General features: G+C 43.6%; 1 protein-coding gene across 1 annotated transcript in view; it reads left to right on the forward strand.

Annotated features, from left to right (window-relative positions):
- CRB1 (crumbs cell polarity complex component 1) overlaps positions 1-20,550 on the forward strand; it is a gene marked incomplete at both ends in the record, with an annotated part of 253,942 nt that extends 233,392 nt beyond the window's left edge. Inside the window, one exon of the mRNA XM_079697271.1 lies at positions 20,335-20,550. Within this exon, the coding sequence (XP_079553397.1) occupies positions 20,335-20,550 (216 nt within the window). The remainder of the gene's footprint in view (positions 1-20,334) is intronic.
- Positions 20,551-21,125: the final 575 nt, after the last annotated feature.

The raw sequence follows: 21,125 nt of genomic DNA on the forward strand, positions 1-21,125 counted from the left end.
ATTCTTATACAGTATGGATTTTCTTCTCGACTGACTTATACTGGCTTTAGGAAAGGAGGCTGCAGCTCACTGAATCCATTGCTAATCTTTTTTTGAGAGCCAAAAACTGGGCACACTCTAGAAGATTTCATATGTGAACAAAGTTAAATATCAAGATAGCTGACTTGAAATTGGTACTTGTTTTAACTTTATTTTTCCTTGACACTTTTGTGACTCATAATGTATATTTATGGGTTATATGTATATTATTTTCCCAACCTTGATAAAAATAGAAAAAATTCTTTCCTTTTAAAAAGGCATAAAGTTCATGGCTATTATCTTCTTCTCACATTGTAATGGCTGAACAACAGATTATTTCACGTGGGGTAGAAATCTATTGGAGACTAACTCTATAGAGGAAGGAAGCGCCATATTAAATATAACTCCTCCAAAAACAAGCAGGCTATTTGCAAAGAAATATATTTGATCATTTGGAAAACATATTCCTGATTGTTTCATTGTCTACCTGACTTTAATTTAGTTGCACATAAATCTCTGAATAATATTACTTCCACCCACTTCCCCTAACATTTTTTGATAATCCTGTGCTGATAGCAAGACTATGTTATAAAGGAAATTTGAGGTACCCATATATTTGTTATTCAAAGTGGCAAAGCACATGTTAATTTCTGATGAATGAATGAAATCACTCTGGTTGATACCTAAAACTCAGGAAAACATCTGTTTTAAAGCTAGTATGTTCCCTCAAATTTTTCAATAGCCAACTTGATGTCGTGTATAGTAGATAATAAATATTAACTAACTTACTAATATAATGAATGAAGTGTTTTTGAGGTGAGTTCAAAGTGGCAGTTTCTAACTTTGAGAACCGTTTGTGTGTATGTGTGTGTATTCAGCCTGTCCCATAGTTATTAAAATTAAGATGAAACTGATAGTTCATATTAAGTACAGAAAGTTGGCCCATTTTCCCCACCAAATTCACAGAACGAAAAAGGCAAGGCTTGGTCTTTAGTAACCCCTTTGGTGATGGTAAGGTCTTGAGGATAAGTGATCTACATTCTCCATTAGGGGAATGTTACTTCCATCCAAGAAACAAATGCACAGAAACCCTATTATTCATGTTGAAGTGAAATTTGATATAAATTGGCTCTTTCCTGAACCATTTCCCAGAGGAAGCTTAGATTCATAAAGATGTGGGCTCTCACCTCTAACATAGTCACGTGGACACCCAAGGACACTCTCAGAGCAGCCCTCCGGGATATATTTAATTTGACTTCCTCTTTGCTTTTAGGAAAGCATTCCATTATAGCAGAATGGATAGGGCCCCTAAAAATCTTAGTAATTCAGGAGAGGAGTGTAAGTTTTCTTCTCTTCAAAGGTGAATATGTTGAATTGTTAAAATCCATGTCCTTTTAATTCACCTCCTCTAAAACCAGTAGGAAGTGACCACTGTTGCAACTTTGAAAAAAGGCATTTTAAAGAATCTGTTGCTCTTTGCTCTGCGAGCTTTGAATTATCATTTCATCCTTCTTTGCCTAGTCAGGTGTATATGTGCTCAGAACTTGCCCGTGAAGGCTTCCTTTCTCTTCTCCCTCTCCGTCAGGGCTGGGAGTGCCTTCACGCTCCCACACCATCCCAAACATGCCTTCATTGTAACATTTAATGGTAACAAGGCTAATAAAATTTAATAACTATAGAGCTTACTCTAAGCCAGCCACTATTCTAAGGTCATCTCACACATTATCTAATTATTTGTCACAAAAGTGCCAAGACTTAGGTGGTATTATCTTCCCATTTTACTGATGAGAACACAAAGTCAGAGGTTAAGCACACTTTTCCTAAGCAGATCCAGTTCAGAAGGTGTAGCACCGAGCATCCAGGCTTTGGGTCGTGCGCCCCACTTACCCAGGAGCAATAGTGCAGATGCTCCTCGAGGCTGTGAGCTTCAGGAAGGCTGTTTAACTTTGAAACCTCTGTGCCTGGCAATCCTGCCTGGCAGAGCAGGTGCTTCAGTACTTACTGAAGGGATAAATAGATGGACAAATAAATGATTTGTGGTATGGGGTTTACACAGAGGTGGGGAGGGCAGGGAAAGTTACGCATGGAAGATAATTGACCCAGGTCTTAGAATGAGCAGGAATTTTCTTAACAAAACAAAAACTCATGTTTTCCTGACATGACTTTTGGTTTTGTTTGATTGTTTGTTACCAAAGGGCTAATTAAATTGGTTTTCACAGAAGAAATTAAGTCACAAATAAAGTTGTGTGCCTGCTAGCAAAGAGAGCTCAGGATCCCAAGTTCTCATTCGTGTGTAAGGGCCACGCTGCATTTATGATTACCCACTGCCTAGATGATCATGAATTCTTCTTTGTATAACTGCATCTGCATCTCAAGGGTTTGAGAAAGGAAACCTGGAGAACAGCCATCAGAGCCATAAACTTCCTTCAGGATCAACGGAAAGAGGCTTTAAAGACCTAAGACAGGGAAGGAGATTTATGGCACTGATCCCAAAAGATGACAAACATCGGACGGACTGTTGAAGAGCCCTGCACAACGAGAGAGGGAAAGATGCTGAAGAAATTCAGGTGGTGCCAGGAGAAAAGGAGGACCTGGGAAAGAGCTAGAGTTCTTCCCAAGTAGAAAGGGCCCTATAGCTGCCACACGTGCCCAGGGACGTGGATGAAATGCCTATATTTGCCCTGAGAGCACCATTAGCAAGACCAAAGCTTATCATTTTTCACAATTTGTCTGGTTGTCAGACAACCCTCACAAAGAAATGTCCAAATGTTCTACCCCTTTCGAATTCAGCTGCACCTGAAGGTTTGAGCCGTCCACTCCCTCCTCCTCATTGCCAACTTATCCTCCCTCTGAGCCACCTTCTTCTGCAGTAACTGCTCCCGTGGGATGAGCTGACATTCTGGGCCTCTCAGCAGGAAATCCAAAGTTTTGTCCTTGCACACGTCCCACGACGATGCAGGGAACTGCCGAGTCGGTGCCGTCGCCTGCTCCCGAGAGTCAAAGAAGTAACCACCGCATCCACACATGCGTTTCTACAACCTGTCTGACAGTGGGCTGGACACAGGGAGCAAGGAAGGAGGGCAGGCAATCAGGGAAATATAATCTATAATGCCTCCTCTAAGAATTTCAAGAAAACAACAATCTAGTTTCAGAGGAAAAAGAGAAACTACCAGACATATTGAAAACAGCCCCTAATTTATGGTACTGAGTAAAAGCACGGTATGAATTCACAGAAGTCTGGTCACTATGAGCTATTCCAAGAAGGGGAGTTTTCATGGAGGTTATGGGAATTAAACGAGGCCATAAAATATGAGAAAGATTATTTGGAGGACAGAAAACGGGAGAGCATTCAAGAGAGAAGAAAGGTCACAAGACAAGATGCGACTGTGGGAACAAAGTTTGGATGATGTGAAGTACACAGAGTGACCAGGCCTGACTAGGACAGATGAAGGTTGCTGGGAAGTGATGGGATGTCAAATCAGATAAATTCAAGCTAGGGCAAGATTACGGATCCAAGCTCCTGTTGAAATCCAGCCCGAGAAGGAAGAGTCATTTCCTAATAACATGATTTAGGCCTCTCCATGCTTTCCTCTAAATTATTTCCAATAGGTTGTGATTATCTGTGGGCTGCCACTCACTTTGATTAGAAGGATTACCTTGCACCAAAAATGGTAGCACCTTTCTTTAATGATGGTTTTATTTGACTGATGAAAATGCCTCGGTGATATTCTCAGTCTTTTTCTTTCCTGTTGGAACTCAAACTAATACAAACTGTTCCTTGTTCCAGATATTCTATTTTATTTTTTTTAATAATGCTGTTCAGGCAGGAAGTTTTGTTGAATAGATTTGGTGGGGTGGGGGGCTGTTTTTTCACTAACTTATTAAAGGCACATACTCTTTAACTTAATTTTTGATTTCTACTAATTAGAATTTCCTCTAGGCATAGTTTTGTTAACTACGATTTGTTTAAGCATCTTTTTTAAACTTCATTTGTATCTTTCTAAAGTTCTTACTCATTAATTGAGGATTTTCAGGCCCATGATGCTCTCCCTTTTCTTCTCAAAGGACCAAAGGCATGTTTTGGTCTGAGGAGATTCAGATTGTCTCCCTTCCCTAAAAATTGAGCAAATTCTCTGGATCAGCACCTTAAAAAAAAGATTCTTTGAGGCTATAGACTAATGCTGCTATCATTCATCATCTTAAAGTACATAAAATTAATACATTTAGTCACTTTTTTAAAATGTCCCAATTGTGTAAATCCTTATAAAATGTACCCTAGGCCAAGCAGGAGGTGGTTGAAGCATTTCTGTGGTTAGTGCCATCTATTTTCAGAGCTAAGGAAGCCATAAGTTTCTGAAAGTGGACCATCAACTGCCCAAGAAGCGTCACCAGCCCAGGAAACCCCACTGGCTCAGGGACCAGGTGACCAGGGCCCACTGGTGTCTCTTCCTTTGAGAGCTGGGCCTTCTCTGATGTCGAGCTGTCCCGATGACCAAAAGTGCCCAACATGTAGTATCTCATTTAATCCTAACATCAGTAGGAATGTTATTGCCACTTTACAGATGCCAAAACTAAGGCCCAAACAAGTTAAGTGATTTACTCAGACTCATCACTGATTTTCCTCCAAAATACAATCTTGGGTTTCTGTTTCCTAAATTATAAAACACAATACTTGGAGATTGCTTTTAAGCAGACTGCCCTACCCAAATATTTCAGAAATGTTAACATTTCTTAATTGTAAAATGGGTGTTTGAAATAGGTACCATTATATATAGTTTAAAGAAATGCAAGTTTTTCATGAGACAAACTGCATCCAGGGAACTCTGGAATGTTTTGAAGAACATTTCCAGGGAGAAAATAAAAAAATGGAAATGGAAAATAGATTATGAAATCTCCTCTGTGGCTCTCATGGTATCCGGTACCTATTTATTTTTACCAAATAAGTCCTGTGAATGCTAAAGATATTCACAGCTGGCAGTATGTACATTATCCTAATTTGCAGCTTCTTGAAGGTAAAGGTCATGTGTGTTTGAACTGGGATAACTCCATTGCCACTTAAATTACCAAAATAAATGCTCTTGAATTACAGAAACGAATATAAGCATCTCAGTTTAATATTGTATCTGCAGAACCCTAAGTGATGACTTTGAGTTTCCCACTCACCTTGTGGGGTGAGCTCAAGAGGTACAGGTTCTGAGTAATTGCATATAATTTGTCTTCTGCCCTGAGACAGAAATGGTGGCGGGTTTGGCAGGATTCCCACGACGGTGGTGGGGGCGGGTTGGGACTACAGCGTGCACCTTTGTACAGAGGCATTCTGGGATGTAAAGAGCCTGGGAGGCCTTGTGAGAGTCACGAAGGTGATGTGCATTTACAAAGGGCAAAGCATTTGAGTGGCTCTCTGTTCAAATAAAATATTCTGGGAGGGAAGAGTAGGCTGTGTCCCGCTTATTAACTCACATGGCACTGTTAGCTGGAGCAGATTTGACGAGGACACCATCATGGGTTCAATTCCCTTTTAAGGATTTGTTCACTGATTTACTCATTCCAGTGGTCACAGATTGCAATCACAATGACAGGCTCCTGCTGAGTTCTCTGAGTTCAAAGTGAGGCCCAGGTGGGCCTTGACGCGCAGATCTACCAGGTCTTCCTCTCTACCTGACAAGTAAACCAAGTATCACCTGGATAGATCAGGAGCTGCTCGTCATCTATGTCAAGTTTGCTTTTGCATTTGTTTTACAATGCCATCTAATTTGTCAATTCAGTCAAAAAGAACTCGAGCACCTACAATGTGTCATGAACTCTGAAGCTGACAGGAGAGAAGAAGATGCTATATTCTGTTTGAGTGCAGCTTTCTAAATATAGAAAAGTATGGATCTTGAAATCACACAATAAGACAGAAATACGGCATGTAATGAACTGTAGGAGTCCACGGCTGAGAACATGCCAATTAGAATTTTTGCTACACAATTCAAAGCGTGTTCTTATAAATAAAAGTAGGTAGACTTTATAACATTTTGTACACAGGTAATGCTGCCTTCCTTGATTTTGTACATGGTAGTGTAGGATAACCTTTTTGCGTCAGACTTTTTATGGGTAGTAATATGCCATTGCAGTGGGACAGCTTAAGTGCATTTTAGGGACTCCTGTATCACCATCCTCATCAACCGGCATTTATTGAGTGCAGGAACTATAAATCATACTTATATACTTTATATAGAGTAAAATATGCATGCGTGTTTTCACATAAACAATGTTGAGTCCACTTTTTTAAATCTACAAGAAAATAGGAGCTCCGATATAATGGTTTTGAAATTAGTGTCTCAAAAGGAGTATAAAAACAACCCTGTCATTCTTCCAAGCTCATGGAAAACTTAAATCCTTTGGCAGCGGGTGAAATGTAAAAGGCTTTCTTAGTTTGCCCCTAAGTGTTCCCCAGTGTCCTAGAAGCATTATAGACTTCTTCATCCAGGAGGAAGCAAAAGAACCAATGTGCTTTGGGGAACCAGGTATAAATGCTATAGCTTCCAGAAGGATTAGCTCCTTTTACTTGGAAATTAGCAAATGGATGTACAACTTTTAATTATAAATTTTAAACTTTCCATCAAAGTCAAATTGTGCTGATGTTAGTCAAACCTAATCTAGGCATTGATTCAAGAACCTGCTGATGGAGTAAAAAATACATGGAAACTTGTTAACAAGAAGTTCAATTTTCTACATCTCAGCAAATCATGCCAGAGTGTCATGTAATCTGCTGAGCTCAGGCAGCCCAGAGCCAGGGAAGATCTCTTTCTTTTCTTCACCATTAATATTTACAGTTGGAAGCACTACGTGGCTGCAATCTCAGCGCTGCACCTACAAAGGGAGTTGTTGGCTTGATACCTTGTTTTCTGACACTGTGAAGCGAGGAAACAGCTACCTTCTTAATCATCGCCTGATAACATTGTGTTGACACTGGAGGGTAGCACAGGGCTGTTTTATACAAGCAACAATCCTGGGAGATTTTCTGCATTGTTTCCTTGTTTTATTTCTTGATAGACATGCTGGGGTGTTAAAAGCATGGGACTGAAAGTTGTGAATTATGGGTCCTTTTCTTTGTTCTCCCTCTGAATTTTTCAGGGTCTATGCAGGCACAGTATATAGGGACAGCTTACCTCCCAGACAGCCACTGTGTGCTGGGCACCTTCCTAGAACTCACAAACAAAATCCTTCCGCCTCTCAGCCTACTTTGTTGGAGCTTATTCTGACATGCAAAGTCCCAAAAAATTAAACCAACACCAATAAGCAGGGAAACGCAGCTGGTTATATAAGTGCTGTCCATAGCAAGAGACCTGAAGTGTAAAATAACTATTATTACTCATCTCTCAGTGTGTAAATATGTCGAATAAGGGTAACTTAGTTGAAATTCAGGGTAGATTTGGGGTTACATCTGTATAGTACTCTACCTAGGATGCACATGTGCATAACTGAACAAGCCCGGACCATTTGGGTACCGGATCTGCTGCTTAAGTAATTTGTTACTTGGGACAAATTGCTTAAAAGATCTTTGAATTAAGGGCAATGATCTCTGTATCATTAGACTATTGCGAAGATTAAAATGAGGTGACTTGTCAGATGCCAGGGATAGATTAAGTCCTCAGGTTTTAATTATTTTCCTTTTTCCCCCATGTACCACCTTTTAGTTCCAAAGTGTTTTACAGCTGATCTCATTGTAGGATATCGAAAAGATGAATGGCCTGGGTAGAATGCACAAATAATCAAAGATCTAGTTGCCACCTTGTAGTAGAAATACTAGATTTATTCTAGGTTCCTGAGACCAGGGAAAGAGGCCTAAAAAACGGTAGCAAAGAAATTTTAATAAAAGAGAACAATGAAACCATTGGGTAGAGGGCCAACCTCTAAGAACCTCTAAGGATAAAAATGCCTCAATATGGAGGCGATTCCTCCCCAGGTCCGCCACACAGAGGAGTGGTTGGCTGAGGTGAGCCACGTTGTAACTCTCTTTCTCTTCTCGGAGCTGTAGCTATCCCTTGTGTCGTTAAATCAGAGCAGATGGCTTCCTTTGACACCCTGCGCTGTCAGTGGAATGTAAATGCTTCTCCTCACAACACTGAGAGTCCCGAGGCTGTGTGTTTAATCTGTGCTGTGCGAGCAGAGTGACCCTGAAAAGAACATGAGTGCAGAGCACGTTTGGAGAATTGGCAGCCATCCTTGTAAACAGAATCGGGGAGGATTCTGCAAGCCTGGTGACTAATCTTGGTTTTCTTCCTGAGGCTCTTAGCACAGCCATATCCCTGAGGACAAGTCATCTAAATGGTGGTGGAATAGAAAAGTTATAGACCCAAGGGAAATATTTTATAAAGGTGGGAGAGAAGTGTTATTCTGGGGTCTGGGAAAAGAAGCAACAAAACTGAAGAGGCTTAGTTTATAGCTTGAATTCTCAGTTCTCAGTCTCTTTGGGAGTTTAGAAAACAAAATTTCCATATGTTTCAAATTATTTAAGTTAGTAAGGGGAATATTCTTTAGGCAATTACTCCAAACTTCAGGAAAAAAAAAAGAATGTAAATAATTAAAATTTCAGTATGACACAGAATATGAGAAAATGCAGCAATCAGCAAAGATTATCCAGAGAAAAGCCTTACATTTTGGAATATTATTGACAAATTATAGAACTAAAACACAATTTAACATGTTAACTAGGTTATCTTATTTCTTCTTAAAAAGGTCTCTGAACTGGATAGGAAACAGAATCTGATCTTCATTTTATTAAAACAGTCACTAGAAATTAGTCAGTGGCAAAAGGAGAAGATTCGTCCTTTGAGCCCTTTGTAGGGAAGGAAGAGAACTTCTCAGGCAAGAATCTCCTAAAACATTATTTCAAAAGGCAATGCAGACACGTTGTATATCATAATTACTGTGCACATACACTTAGAGTTCCAAAAGTGTAAAATAACCAGCACAGCTATATTGTCTGGTCTCATTTTATAATAGGCTGTTAAATTCTATGCTACATTAATACATAGAGATAGGGCAACTGTAGTTCAGCAGGATTTTTAGACTGAGTTAAATGCTGTTAGACTTTATTTTTGTCCCTCCAAGAAGGAAGGCTGTACATCCTCCATACCAATGGAAGTAGATCTTTACCCCCAGTTGCATTTTGGGACATTTAGGTGGACTGTTAGCAAAATCAGACATAAGGTTTTTGTGTTTGTGTTTTGTTTTGTTTTAATCCTGCCATAGAGTTTTACCAAATGGCTTATTTGGAATTTGAAAGCCTGATTTCTGAAAGAACTCTTTAGTTCTAAAACTAAATACTACTTTAATCAATCTTCCCAATATGAAGATTTCTATCTTTCCTGGTGGTAAGATGCCCTGGTGTTCTAAGTCGTGACAAGCTCATAAATCTAGGAATGTTCACTTTGGATCCGACCAACCTCAGCATGGCAGGCTCCTTCCCCGTTTAGACGTAGCAGGTCTCAAACGATTTGGGAGGGAGAGAGCTGCACTGTGAAAGGATTCCCGTTAAAGCACGCAGTGCATCTTGCATCTTTCATCTTCCAGGAGGCAGACTTTGAAACTGAAAATCTGATAATTTGATGTAAACCGACAATGTCAATAGAAATAGCTACTTCTGAGATTATTTAAGAGAAGGTGCAGGGTATAGACATTCATCCATGAAACACTGGAAGCAAGGGTTTTTATTTCTGTTTGCTTTGTAAAATAAGAAGAGAGTAAATGGCACAATAGATTATATAAACAAGGACTTCAATGACAAGCTGTCAAAGTTAAGGTAATATATTTCACATGGGTGACTTGATGCCACACTTTATCACCTGCACGAGGGGAAACCAATTTGAGTCTGGTCAATAAAATACAACCTCCAGAGCTGGGCCTGGGGCACAGCTGACATCATGCGGCAGAGCCTGGTGACTTGGCACTCAAGTGGGACCCCGCAGGAGCTGGCACGGCTGCCGTGTGGGGGAGGTCAGACATTTAAGCTCGATTTGGTTAATAAACACGGACGCAGGTATGTCAGGAGAGAGGATGCCGTTGATCTTCATGCTCTGCTAATTTAATGCAGGTCTGAGGTATCAGTGGAACTAGTTATTCAAAAGCTGGATTTACTGCAGTCTCACAACTGTTGAAAATTAAACTACATGTGCTGCAAGTTAGGGGTTACTGGAGTATCTCATTATAGAGGCTGTTTTTTTCAGAGGCTGGAATCTTTGCTGAATTACTGAGGGACCTATTTGAATGTAGACTTGGACCAAATAATTTTCTGATAAGTTGGCCATAAATCCTCAGTAAAATAAGCTTGGTGTTCTCAGCATATCTGTTAGCATTTTTGATCATTTTTATGGCTTTCCTTTTGCTGGTCAAATTATCCTTATATGCCCCTAAAGCCCCCCTGATGTGGATTGAGCCAACACAAACCAATAGACCTTCATTACTCTGGCAACTGGTTCTGATTTGGGGGCAATAAATACAATGACACAGACTAGATTACCTTTGCCAAAAGGACATGTGATAAGCCATAAGGATGCTGGGGATTTGGCATTCTTTCTCCTGCTTAATGTGAGAATGAATTAATAGCAGCTTTTCACCGACTGAAGAAAGTTGGTAGGAAGAAAGAATTCCAAGGGAGGAAAGGGTCAAGGTACAGCTTTTAGGTCAGGAAGGACGATGCCAGGAGATGGTGAGGAAGTCCATGGACACCCACTGTGTGCCTGGCACTGCGTTAGGCTCCAGCAGGAGGGTTAGGGCCAAATGTGTGAGGAAACTGGCATGTGATGTGATCCATGAATGTCTCAGTGTCTAGATGGGAGATAAAACCATCGATGGGAACAAGATTTACTAGGCAATAAAAGTATAGCAGGGAGAGAAATCAGCAAGACCCTGAGTAGCAGAAGAGCAAACAGATAGTGAAGAAGCAAGATCCACAAATTGGGGGGTTAGAGGAATTATTTTCACAGTAACATCATTTTTTAAAGTATTACCTTTCTAACTTTTTTGGAAGAAAAAATGGAAGCTAAAGAAAATCAGAAAAAAATAGTGCGGTGAACACATACCCTTCAACCAGTTTCAAAAGTTTTTTAATATTTTGCTACCTTTCTTGCCTCTATATAAATACATTTTTTGCTCTAGGTTTAGAAAGTAGGTTGCAGACGTTGTAACACTTTACCACTAAATATTTCAGCAAGTGTCTCTGAAGAAAAAAGACTCCCTTCTACAACCATATACCAGTATGGCATTCAAGAAATTTACCATCTCATGTACTATCCATGTTCAGATTTCTCTAACTGTCCCAAAATTGTCCTTTAGATTTTTTTTTTTTGATCAAGGATACAATCAATTGCATTTAGTTGTTAGTTGTCATGTCATTTTAGTATGATTTCATCTCAAAAGTCCCCCTGCCTTTTTAACTTGTTTGCTGGATATTCTCTTGCTTTTGAAATGTTGTATAAAATCAATTGATATACTTATCAGTCACCTTCTAAAATCTATAGACCATGTCAGAGAAGGGGTATAAAGAAATTTAAATCCTTCTGTGTCCTACAAAACCCAGGTTAGTAGAGGGCTCCTGGCATATGAGGCTGATAGGTTTCTTATAAGAGGTGTAGGTCAGATGTGCTAGGAAGGAACCCGCAGAGAATATCCATGAAACTGCGCGTGCGATTCTGGCCTCTGCTTCGCTGAGGGACAGGAGAGAAGCTTCCTGGAAGGGAATCTGTACTGGTTACTGCCCAGGTTGGGTGAACGCTTTCCTGACACATGGGCTGCTGCTTCTCCTCCGCGTGGGGCTCTGCAGAAGCAAGAAGCACTTCGCTCCACCAGCCGCCCAGGCCAGCAGGAAAGGCCCAGGCACGCTTCTCCTCTCTCCCGCTGGATCGTGGTGTTTCCTTCTGCCTTCAACACCCTTCCTTACCTCCTTCTTCCAGCAGCTCCCTTTAAGAAAACTGGAGCATGTCATGAAGTCCACCTTGTCGCCTTACTTTCTTTCCTTCATACTCGCCTCTAACAGAGTGCCCGTCGCCTGGACTGTGGCGGTTTGTGTAGCCGCCCGGCCTGGGACCATCACTCCATGGTGAACTCTCTGAAGGCGATGCCTATGCCTTTGGGTCCCGTGTGCCCAGGACCTAGGGAGCTGCCTGCCACGGGGACGGCGTTCACTGCCGATGCGTGAGTGAATGAGCGCGTGAACAAATGGGTGAACCGTGTCCCCACCAGTAAACGCCCGGCAGTAGAGAAGTCTCCCGACGACTGAAAAAAGAATCAAGGCGTTAAACAGAGCCACGAGCACTACCAGTGGGTGAGTCAATAACAACTGATCGGCCACTCTGTGCAAAGCACTACACTTGGTCGTGTCAGAAAGTTCCAGAGGAAACAGATACTCATCCGTACAGTCCTGAGGGGCGGGATGGAGGGTGGCCTAACCCCTGATGAACAGGGCAGCACGTTCAAGTGCACGGGACACGTCACGCCTGGCAGGCTGGGCCGCAGCTCTTCTAAACGCTGCTGAGCCCTGGGCTTCCGGGAATGAGATGCTGGCAGGAGAGCCCGCGGGGTCCTCGGGGGATCTGCAGAGGGCAGCTAAGCCCCAGGTGCTCTGAGCAGAGGAGAGGTCTCCCGAAAGGGCGTGTTCAACCTGGAGGAGCGGCATGAGCGGGGGAGGGGCGAGGGAGGCTGGTTCCCGCTCGCGTAAGGACAGTCGCTTTGCTGACGCGCAGGGCGTGGCTGATGCTGACCTTCACAGGGGAATGGGGGCAAAGTCAAAACGAGCCTTGACTTAAAACTCAGCAGGTTAGGCTTGACACGGTTAGGACTGATATGGTTAGCATCCGTGGGCTTCCCAGCCAGGTAAGCAAGCTCTTTTTTTTTTTTTTCCTGTAGGGCTGGCTGGCTGGGGTAGATTCTGGGGCAAGAAAGAATGGCTAGAGGACCGTTTAACCAGGCACGTAAGAGACAGTTACTGTCTTAACCAGGTTGTGACCCTGAGAATGAACAAGAGAGCAATCCGAGCGGAAGGACAGGGGACTGCGTTCCTCGTGGATCCCAGTGTAAAATAATGAAGATGGAAAGGGTGTGCGATTGACAAACACAAGTGTGAGCAGCTCACAGTGTGGTGCGCACTACACAGCCCGAGTCTTCAGCTGGCGACCACTGTTTTCTGGAATGCAGAGAGAAAGAGAAGGAGAGGGGAAAAAGGAAAGGAAGTATGACTGTCTACCCAGGTTTTCTGAGACCAAAATGGGCCATGGTAATGTCCAGGGGGTCACCTAGCGGAGACAAAAAGAATGTTTCACACATAAAAAATGGTATTTAAGGAAAAAAAAAATGATCTCTCGCATCTCCTGCTTGTGTCACCTGATGACATTCCCATCTGGGCTCTGGGGCAGGAGAAGATGAAAGCAGACTGCTTGTGGCGGATTCCATGGAAAGGAATAGTAGCCAAGTTATATAATAATAATAGCCCCCTTCACTCTTTGATCACGTGATTTCTGATCTGCTGCACCCCCCACTGCCCCCCAGTGTCTGCCCGCAGCCCCTCCGAGGCGCCCTGACCCTTCAGTGGAGTTAAGAGAGCGGCTGTCTCTCCCCCTGTGGGTCACAGGCTGAGGGTGTCCTCCTGCAGGAATCCCCGGGAAGAAGCTCTGTGCATGAAGTTGAGAGCTCGCCATGTGCTGCTGGGCAAGCCTTCCGCCCAGCGGCGATCACCGCGGGGTCCCTGGGGCATGGATGCCGGTCCAGGGGCTGGGAGGCAGAAGGATGGAGCTGCACCTTGATGGAACTTCTGCCTTGGGAGGGGAGGGACGCCCCCCGGGAACTGTTAGGTGTCCCAGGGCGCGACGTGCTGGAGAGAGATGAAGCTGATTACAGTTAAAGAGGGCGACCAGGCAAGGCCTCCCTGAGAAGGTGACAGGATGTGAAAATCCCTACCTGGAATTTAAACGTTTCTGTGCGTACAACATCTGGTAACCCCCCTGACCCAGGGTCAGCAGAAAGGGCAGCAATTATCTTCAAACAGTAAATTTACAAAAACATAATGAAATCTGAGTTTGGGCTGCTGGGATTTGGTTCTTGTATGAGGCAAAGAGCGAATTTTTATTCATAAGACCTGGTCTTCCAAGGAGAACAATTATATCACTTATACCACCTGCTTAAGGAGAAAGAATAGGAAAGCTGTGTCTCCAAACTTCTAGCTACATCTATGCTTCTGCTGAAAATGTGGCGTCCTGAGTAGGAAAGAGATTGTGAGACGTCGGGGCAAGAATTCCAGACCCAGCACTAGACAGGTGGGGCTGGAAGCTGCCGGACTCACCACTGTATTCTGGCTCCCACTGTGCTCACATAGAGGGTGTGTTCAAGAACCATTTGCTGAATGCAGGAATAGCTGTGTCCCTTCATGACCAGTGTCACAGCACCCCTCAAATCTCAGAATAATGGTACTCTTCCCCTAAAAGCCCCCACACGTCATGCGTGGGCTGATGGTCAGTTGTGAAAGAAGCGATGGTTTCAACTAGGGCTGGAACCCCGAACGTGCAGCCTTGTGCTGGCCCAGCTCCTTTTCTGATTTGTCTCCCGTGTACCAAATTTCCAGTAGCGATTCCAACGTCTTCGGTGGGGCCTGTTGTGGAAATCACACTAGAAGGTTCCCAGGACAGAACCACTCCGGGGGCGGGGGTGGTGCCCGGAAACACCTCATGTCGCCGGGTTTCTCCATCACCAGGCTGTCAAGACGGTCCCCAATTAGTAGAGTTGTAAGGAACTGTAATTACTTGGTGAGAATTGGTTGAAAGACTATGTCGGCTTCCTTTGAGAGCCTGTGTGTCTTCTGGGAGAGGCAGACAGTGGATGAAGAGATGGGAGCACCAAGGAGACAATGCTACTGGGCTTGCAGTTCAGACGCCCCCTGGTCCCTGGTCCCTGCAGCCGTCAGCTGCCTGGAGGGGCCTCCGTGGCTGCTATGCTTCCCAGTCCTGAGCATTTTACAAGGTGGCAGGAGCATCTGCTGGGTGGTCCCTTCCCCTTGCCAGGATGCTGCCCAAGGCCCTGCTTTCAGCTTCTAAATACCCTGTATCCCCCCTTATAACTGTAAAGTGGACAGTGTATTTATGGTTGAAAATTGGCTGCTGCGGCAATATTCATTTTAAAAACAGACTTCTGGCACATATTCAATATTACTATGGAAACGGCTGTTCCTAGCAATTCACTAATAAGAGATAGTTCAAGGACTCAGGTCTGTGTGGGAGTTTTTTACCATCCACAAAAATTGAAGACCTACTTGTTACAATAGTAATTCACAAGAACTGCTTGCTCTCTCTCTCTCTCTCATATCTATCTCTTCTTTATTTTTAATTTGAAGGATGAGTCAAAGAGATGTCCTCATTTCACTTTAGATACACAGATGGAAGGTAAATATTATAACCGGCTTTGTAAAAACACAACATCTTTAAAGTATTTTTCCCATTAATCACTAATGCTCATAATAGTACATAATGTACTATTATGTACTTGTGTAACGCTACACACACACACACACCCACACATTTCAGAAACTCACATACTGAAGCTTGAATATAACCCATAATCAACTAGTACATCCAAACATTCTAACTTCCTGTCTTCAACTGTCTCCACATATTTCCACACAACGGACATATAAACTGAATTCTAAGAAGGATTTGGGGAATTCACTCCACCCTAGTGTTTTTCAGGAGCCAGTTCTTAACTCCCAACATTTCTGCTTTTTTCAACTACAAACGTACTTCCGCTGATTTTACAAAATCTGACCTGAGAAAAATATGCCCCTATGGGGGAAACCACGGCCTCAGTCCTAGAATTTCCTCACCTCAAGTCAAAGCTTTAATGTCTTCACCTCCTTTCACCTGGAAATAGGAGGTCAAGTTTCCTAAGATATCCTGTTTTTCCAGGCTCCTTCCAATGTGTTTATGGTTTTCACATTTTTCCAAATTGGCCCTAAATATTATGACAGGCGGATCCTTGTGCTGAGGACAGAGATAGTCTCATTACTTTTCCTTTCCAGACAAGCCAGCTCGTTTTGTGTTTTCAAAATCAGATGAACTGACCAGCAGTCAGCTAGTGAGGGGCTGTGGGCCCCGACGGCCAGATGGCCCAGACCCCCGCCGGCTCCAGGTCAGCGGCTGCCCCTCTCGGCTCCCAGGCTGGGCTCTGAGTCCCGACTTGTTGCCAGAGTGGGTGGCATCTGGTGGGTGTTCTGACGCCTAAGCAGGACCGGAGAAATCAGCTAGGGAAGGGTCATCTCTCTGAAGAGTGCTAAACAGCAGTGACCACAAGGACTGACTTCCCTTCTGAACCTGCCCCTCAAAGAAGCTCCACACACCTGGATGCTCCACGTCTCAGAGCAGGCCTAGGACACAGGAACTGTCACTCCCGCTTTACAGGTGGGCAAACAGCAGAGATAAGCGTAGGACACTAGTGGCAAAACTGGATTCAAACCCATTTCCGTCTGTTTCGCAAGTGCATTCTGTTTCCAGTCTCGCCTCAGAGAAATCACAGTATAGAATTCCTCTTCTCGAGTTTAAGGAAAAAAAGCTAATGTGTATTTCCAGCATGTTCTAGCCTAGGCTCAGGTGAGAAGATTCAAAATAAGTGTTGGCAGTTTCCCCTGAGAATGCCAGCGTGCATCCTTGCCTTGAGTCACATTTGGCCACAACCAGTCAATGTTTCAGAATGAATCTTCCATGGAGGAAAAAAAATGAAGCACCTATTTATTTTATTCTGCAGATGGGGAGTTCACAGTCACCACAGTTTAATGTGATCATGTGTAAAATGTACATTTAAACAGGATATTAACAATACAGATTGCAGCATAAGCCATCTGAAAAGTAATTTTACATGAAATTTTAATTAATTTGGGGTCTATCTTTCCTGAAAAAGGTTATTCAAAAGTGCAGCATTAGCAGCACAACCCATCCAAACAGGCCTGGCCTTAAACTCACGCTGTTTTTCAGGACGGTCCACACCTGGCGGCCTTGTCAGTTCCTGTGTCCCAGCAGTTTCAGTTATCAAAGGACCCATTCCAGGGCTGTGTATTTTAAGCCCAGTCGAAGAATAGCAGCGGAAAAAAGGCCTTTCAGCCAGGGGAATTCAAAAGCAAAGGGCCCTCCAGAGGCGATTTCAAACTCAGACTCCCTCGGCTCCCCACCAAAGCCGAGTGACGCGCCCTATCTGATATCGCTAGGCCAGCCATTTCATCCAAAACTTTATCTGAAGCTCGGAATTGCCGTGTTAGGTTTGTAGGTTGGCTCCCGGGTTGTTTCCTGAGGCATTGAGGGAGTTCTAGTTCATCTTTCAGAATTGAATGAAGTCAGAGAGGTGATACATCACATCTTCACGGTTCTCACATTCTCCTGTGCTGGGAACTTACTCTGGGACATTCTCTTTGGCTTTTGCATCTGTTGTGTCTCCTGGCTCCCATCCCTGGGAGTAGATGCTAGGATCTGGTATTACAGGTGATCAAACCCAGGGTCTTGCAGGACGACTGGCTGAGGCCCGCCGCTCAGCACACAGCCGGTGGAGGCAGGGGGTTTCTCTCGGGTCTGGAGCTGGCCCTTCCATTCTCTCCACATTGCTGAGAGCAGTGGAGCCTCTACAGACAAGAGCCTTGGTTCCCCACAGGTCCCGAGATAAGTGAAGTGGATCAGTCCTCTGGTTCTGCCAGAACTGGGGTCCCAGCGAGAACTCAGCTTCTACACCTGCCATGTCCCCTCCCTCTCCAGCTGCAGGGCAGCAGGTGCGAGGGTCTGGGCGGCATTAGCTTTCCCCGTGCAATCATTCTCAGCCCAAATGAGAAGATGCCAGAGAAGTTTAGAAAACAGAGGCAAACCAAGTGATTCATCTCCTCTCTGTGTGGGTGTGGACCCTCCCAACTCATCCACCCAGCAGAACAACCATTGACTCCCAAAGATGACACAGTTTACTGGACAGATTAGGGAGAATTCAGCATCTAGGAACAAGAGGGTTACACAGTCTAGAGGTCCCCAGATAACACCAAGGGGTCCAACTGTCCTGCTGAGACCCAGGCTCTTGAGCTTTCAAGGCCAGGTCTACGGCTTTATTCATCTGTCCCAGCCCACAGTTATCCCTACAGATAAAGGATGTCATTGCCACACAGTGTGGCCAGAGAACCTGCCCTCTAGTTGGGGTAAACAATTTTTCTCAAGAATGACTGAATTCTATGAAACTCTATATGCTTTTCTCCAATAACTGGAAAAGTTGCTGTGACCCAGAATTTTAGACAGTAATGTGGAGAGTAGCAGCACACACCTGAATGTTGCCCAGGAACCTGACGCTAGCTTTTCCCAGCCTAAAGGCAATCTTCCCGTGCACGCCTGTTTCTGCTCCTGTGTATCTTATCCCAGTTAACGAGACCCCAGCCAACAGGGTCACCTCCTGTGGTGACCATCCTTGTCTTCCCTCTGCTCCCCCCAGCCTCGCTCGCACAGTCTGCCGTGGACTGGCTCCGCCTCCCCAGTCTCTCTCCACCTTTTCCTCTTCGAGTCTCACTCCACTGGCAAACTTAGACCAAGGTCATCTCACCACGACTAATACAATAAACTCCTATTTCCTCCACCTCCAGCCCCACCTTCACTTCCACCCACCCTCCATCCCGTTACCAGAGCCAAGTTTTAATGAAACACAGACTTGATCATATCATGCTCTCACTTAAACGCCTTCACTGGCTCCCACTGACCTCAGGACCAAGTCTGAATTTTAGTGTGGCTTTCACATTTCTTGTCCAGATTCATCTACCTTATAGTTCTGTCTCTCACCAACTTTTTAAATCCTTTTCCCACTCAAACGTACACATTTATGGACAATACATTTGGTCACGCTGGATTTCCTACTGTTTCCCCAAACTCTAAGGACTTTTATATACTCTTGCCCTTTTGATTTCAAATTGTTTCATCCAAGTAGAATTTCCCACTCGAACTATTTGAATGTTATTTATCCTTCAAAAGGTAATCACATGCCACATTCCAATATTACTCTACCTACACCCCTAGGCAGTTCATTTATGACATTATCGTAACGTGTTTATAATTTATGATTATCTGTGTATATGTGCGTGCATGTATGAGCTCCAGATTTCAGACTTTGACTTACCTTCTATTTTTATCTCTTAGCTCAGTTCAATATTTATAGCAGATAGTCAATAAGCATTGTTGAATGAATGAGGAAACTAATGAAGCACATTCAAACAAGGCTCATAGTGAGTACACCCAAGACAATATTATGAAGAGATACAGTATTAAAGGATTATATTAATTATATAATAGCTAAATCAAAGCACAGTGAACAACAGCAAAATAAAAAACACAAAGGAAAACAAAGGTGTTTAAAATTCCCTAGGATGTTAAACTAACAAAGATTACATTTATAACAGTAGCTTGGCTAGTAACAGGGAATGGGTCCTAGAGAAAGCAAAATGAGAAGGTAAGCTAGTTTACTTCTGCTTTTACTTACCCTGACAGAAATATTTCTTTGAAAACCTGTTAAAAATTCAAATAGCAACTGTGTCCTGTCTTTAATATTTCTATGCAACTAAATCAGTTTCATTTTACCCATTGCTAAAAAGTGCTTGACAAACACACTGGAATCAACACTAGGCAAACCACTCTGTCCAAGGCACACCCCTGAGATTCCAGGACCCAGCTCCTCCATGCGGGGCTCTGCCTGCAGTTTTCTGTTGCCAGGTTTGGTTCCACGTGGCGCACGTGCGTTTTCACAACCATTCAATTGTCACATCGAATCCAAGTCAAAGTGATGACTGTGGAAACCAGCACATTGCAGCCCAGCCTATGTCTCCAGATCTTTCCCATGAGACCCAACTAATTTAATTTTCTTCCTTTTCCAAGAAAGGCTGTAAAACAACCATTTTTTTTCAGTGCAAATTCAGAACTTTCTGCAAGGGAGTCGAAAGACTGTGAGCCATACATCTCTATAGATGCAGAACTATTTTACAAATAAACGTGTGGTTCATCCCTTGGCCTTGATGTCACACAAATGACCTCAGTCACTGAAATTAAGACACAGAGTAGACACAGGAGATGTCTCCTGCCTCACTTTCTGACTCTAGACCTTGGACTCTAGAGACAGTCACGTTCTCATGATCTGGGAATAAGGACACCTGACTTTCCTTCCACACCTTGATCTTTCTCCAGCACTGAGTGGCACCTGCGCTCTGCTTGGTTTCCATTCCAGAGTAGTTTCTTGACCTGGACGTACTCCTTTGCTCTGTAACTCACATCACAATTATTTCTATCCTTGCAGTTGGCAGACGACTTGCTCTCAGACGTCTTCGCCGCCATCGGTTCAGTGACTTTAGCCTTGTTGTTGATCCTCTTCCTGGCAGTGGTGGCCTCCGTCGTTGCCTCCAACAAGAGGGCAACTCAGGGGTCCTACAGCCCGAGCCGTCAGGAAAAGGATGGCTCTCGCGTGGAGATGTGGAGCATGAAGGCTCCCCCTACAATGGAAAGGCTGATTTAGGACCATCCTGTCTCTAGAGGAAGAGATCCACACACTGCGAATGGGACACTTGTACCTGAGTGTTTTTCTGACAAACCTGGAGACATCAGGTTACAACTGGGACCACACTGAAACTGTGGGAAGGACTCCTTTGACCACCGTACGGATGTTCATAGTGGTTCAACTTGACACCATTGTTTTATTGTATTATGTTAGCCAATCATGGAACAGTGTTTCTTGTGCCAATAATTTCAGCCTCATAATTAGAAAAAATACCTTCCTGAGGATGCAACTTCTGGGAAAAGCTCCAGTGCCTGACATTTACACTCCGTACTCTTTGCAACTTGGGGACACGTTTTTAGTTTGCCCATCAGCTGGCAACTGCATTTTTTTCACACAGAAACTACAGAAAAAAAAAAAAAAAGACACATCTCTCACTCTTCCTGTCATGTGGTGAAAGGTTTTAGTTTGTACCTATGAGGAGATGCACATTTTTTGTCCTTCAGTCATGGATTCGAGAAAGTTATGGGAAAGACCTATGGTTAAAAAGCAACTCACCATCCACAAATAAAAATTGAAATGTGGTTGTTCCTCTT

Source organism: Hyperoodon ampullatus (assembly GCF_949752795.1).
Source record: "Hyperoodon ampullatus genome assembly, chromosome: 2".
In the NCBI taxonomy this organism is placed as follows: Eukaryota; Metazoa; Chordata; class Mammalia; order Artiodactyla; family Ziphiidae; genus Hyperoodon; species Hyperoodon ampullatus.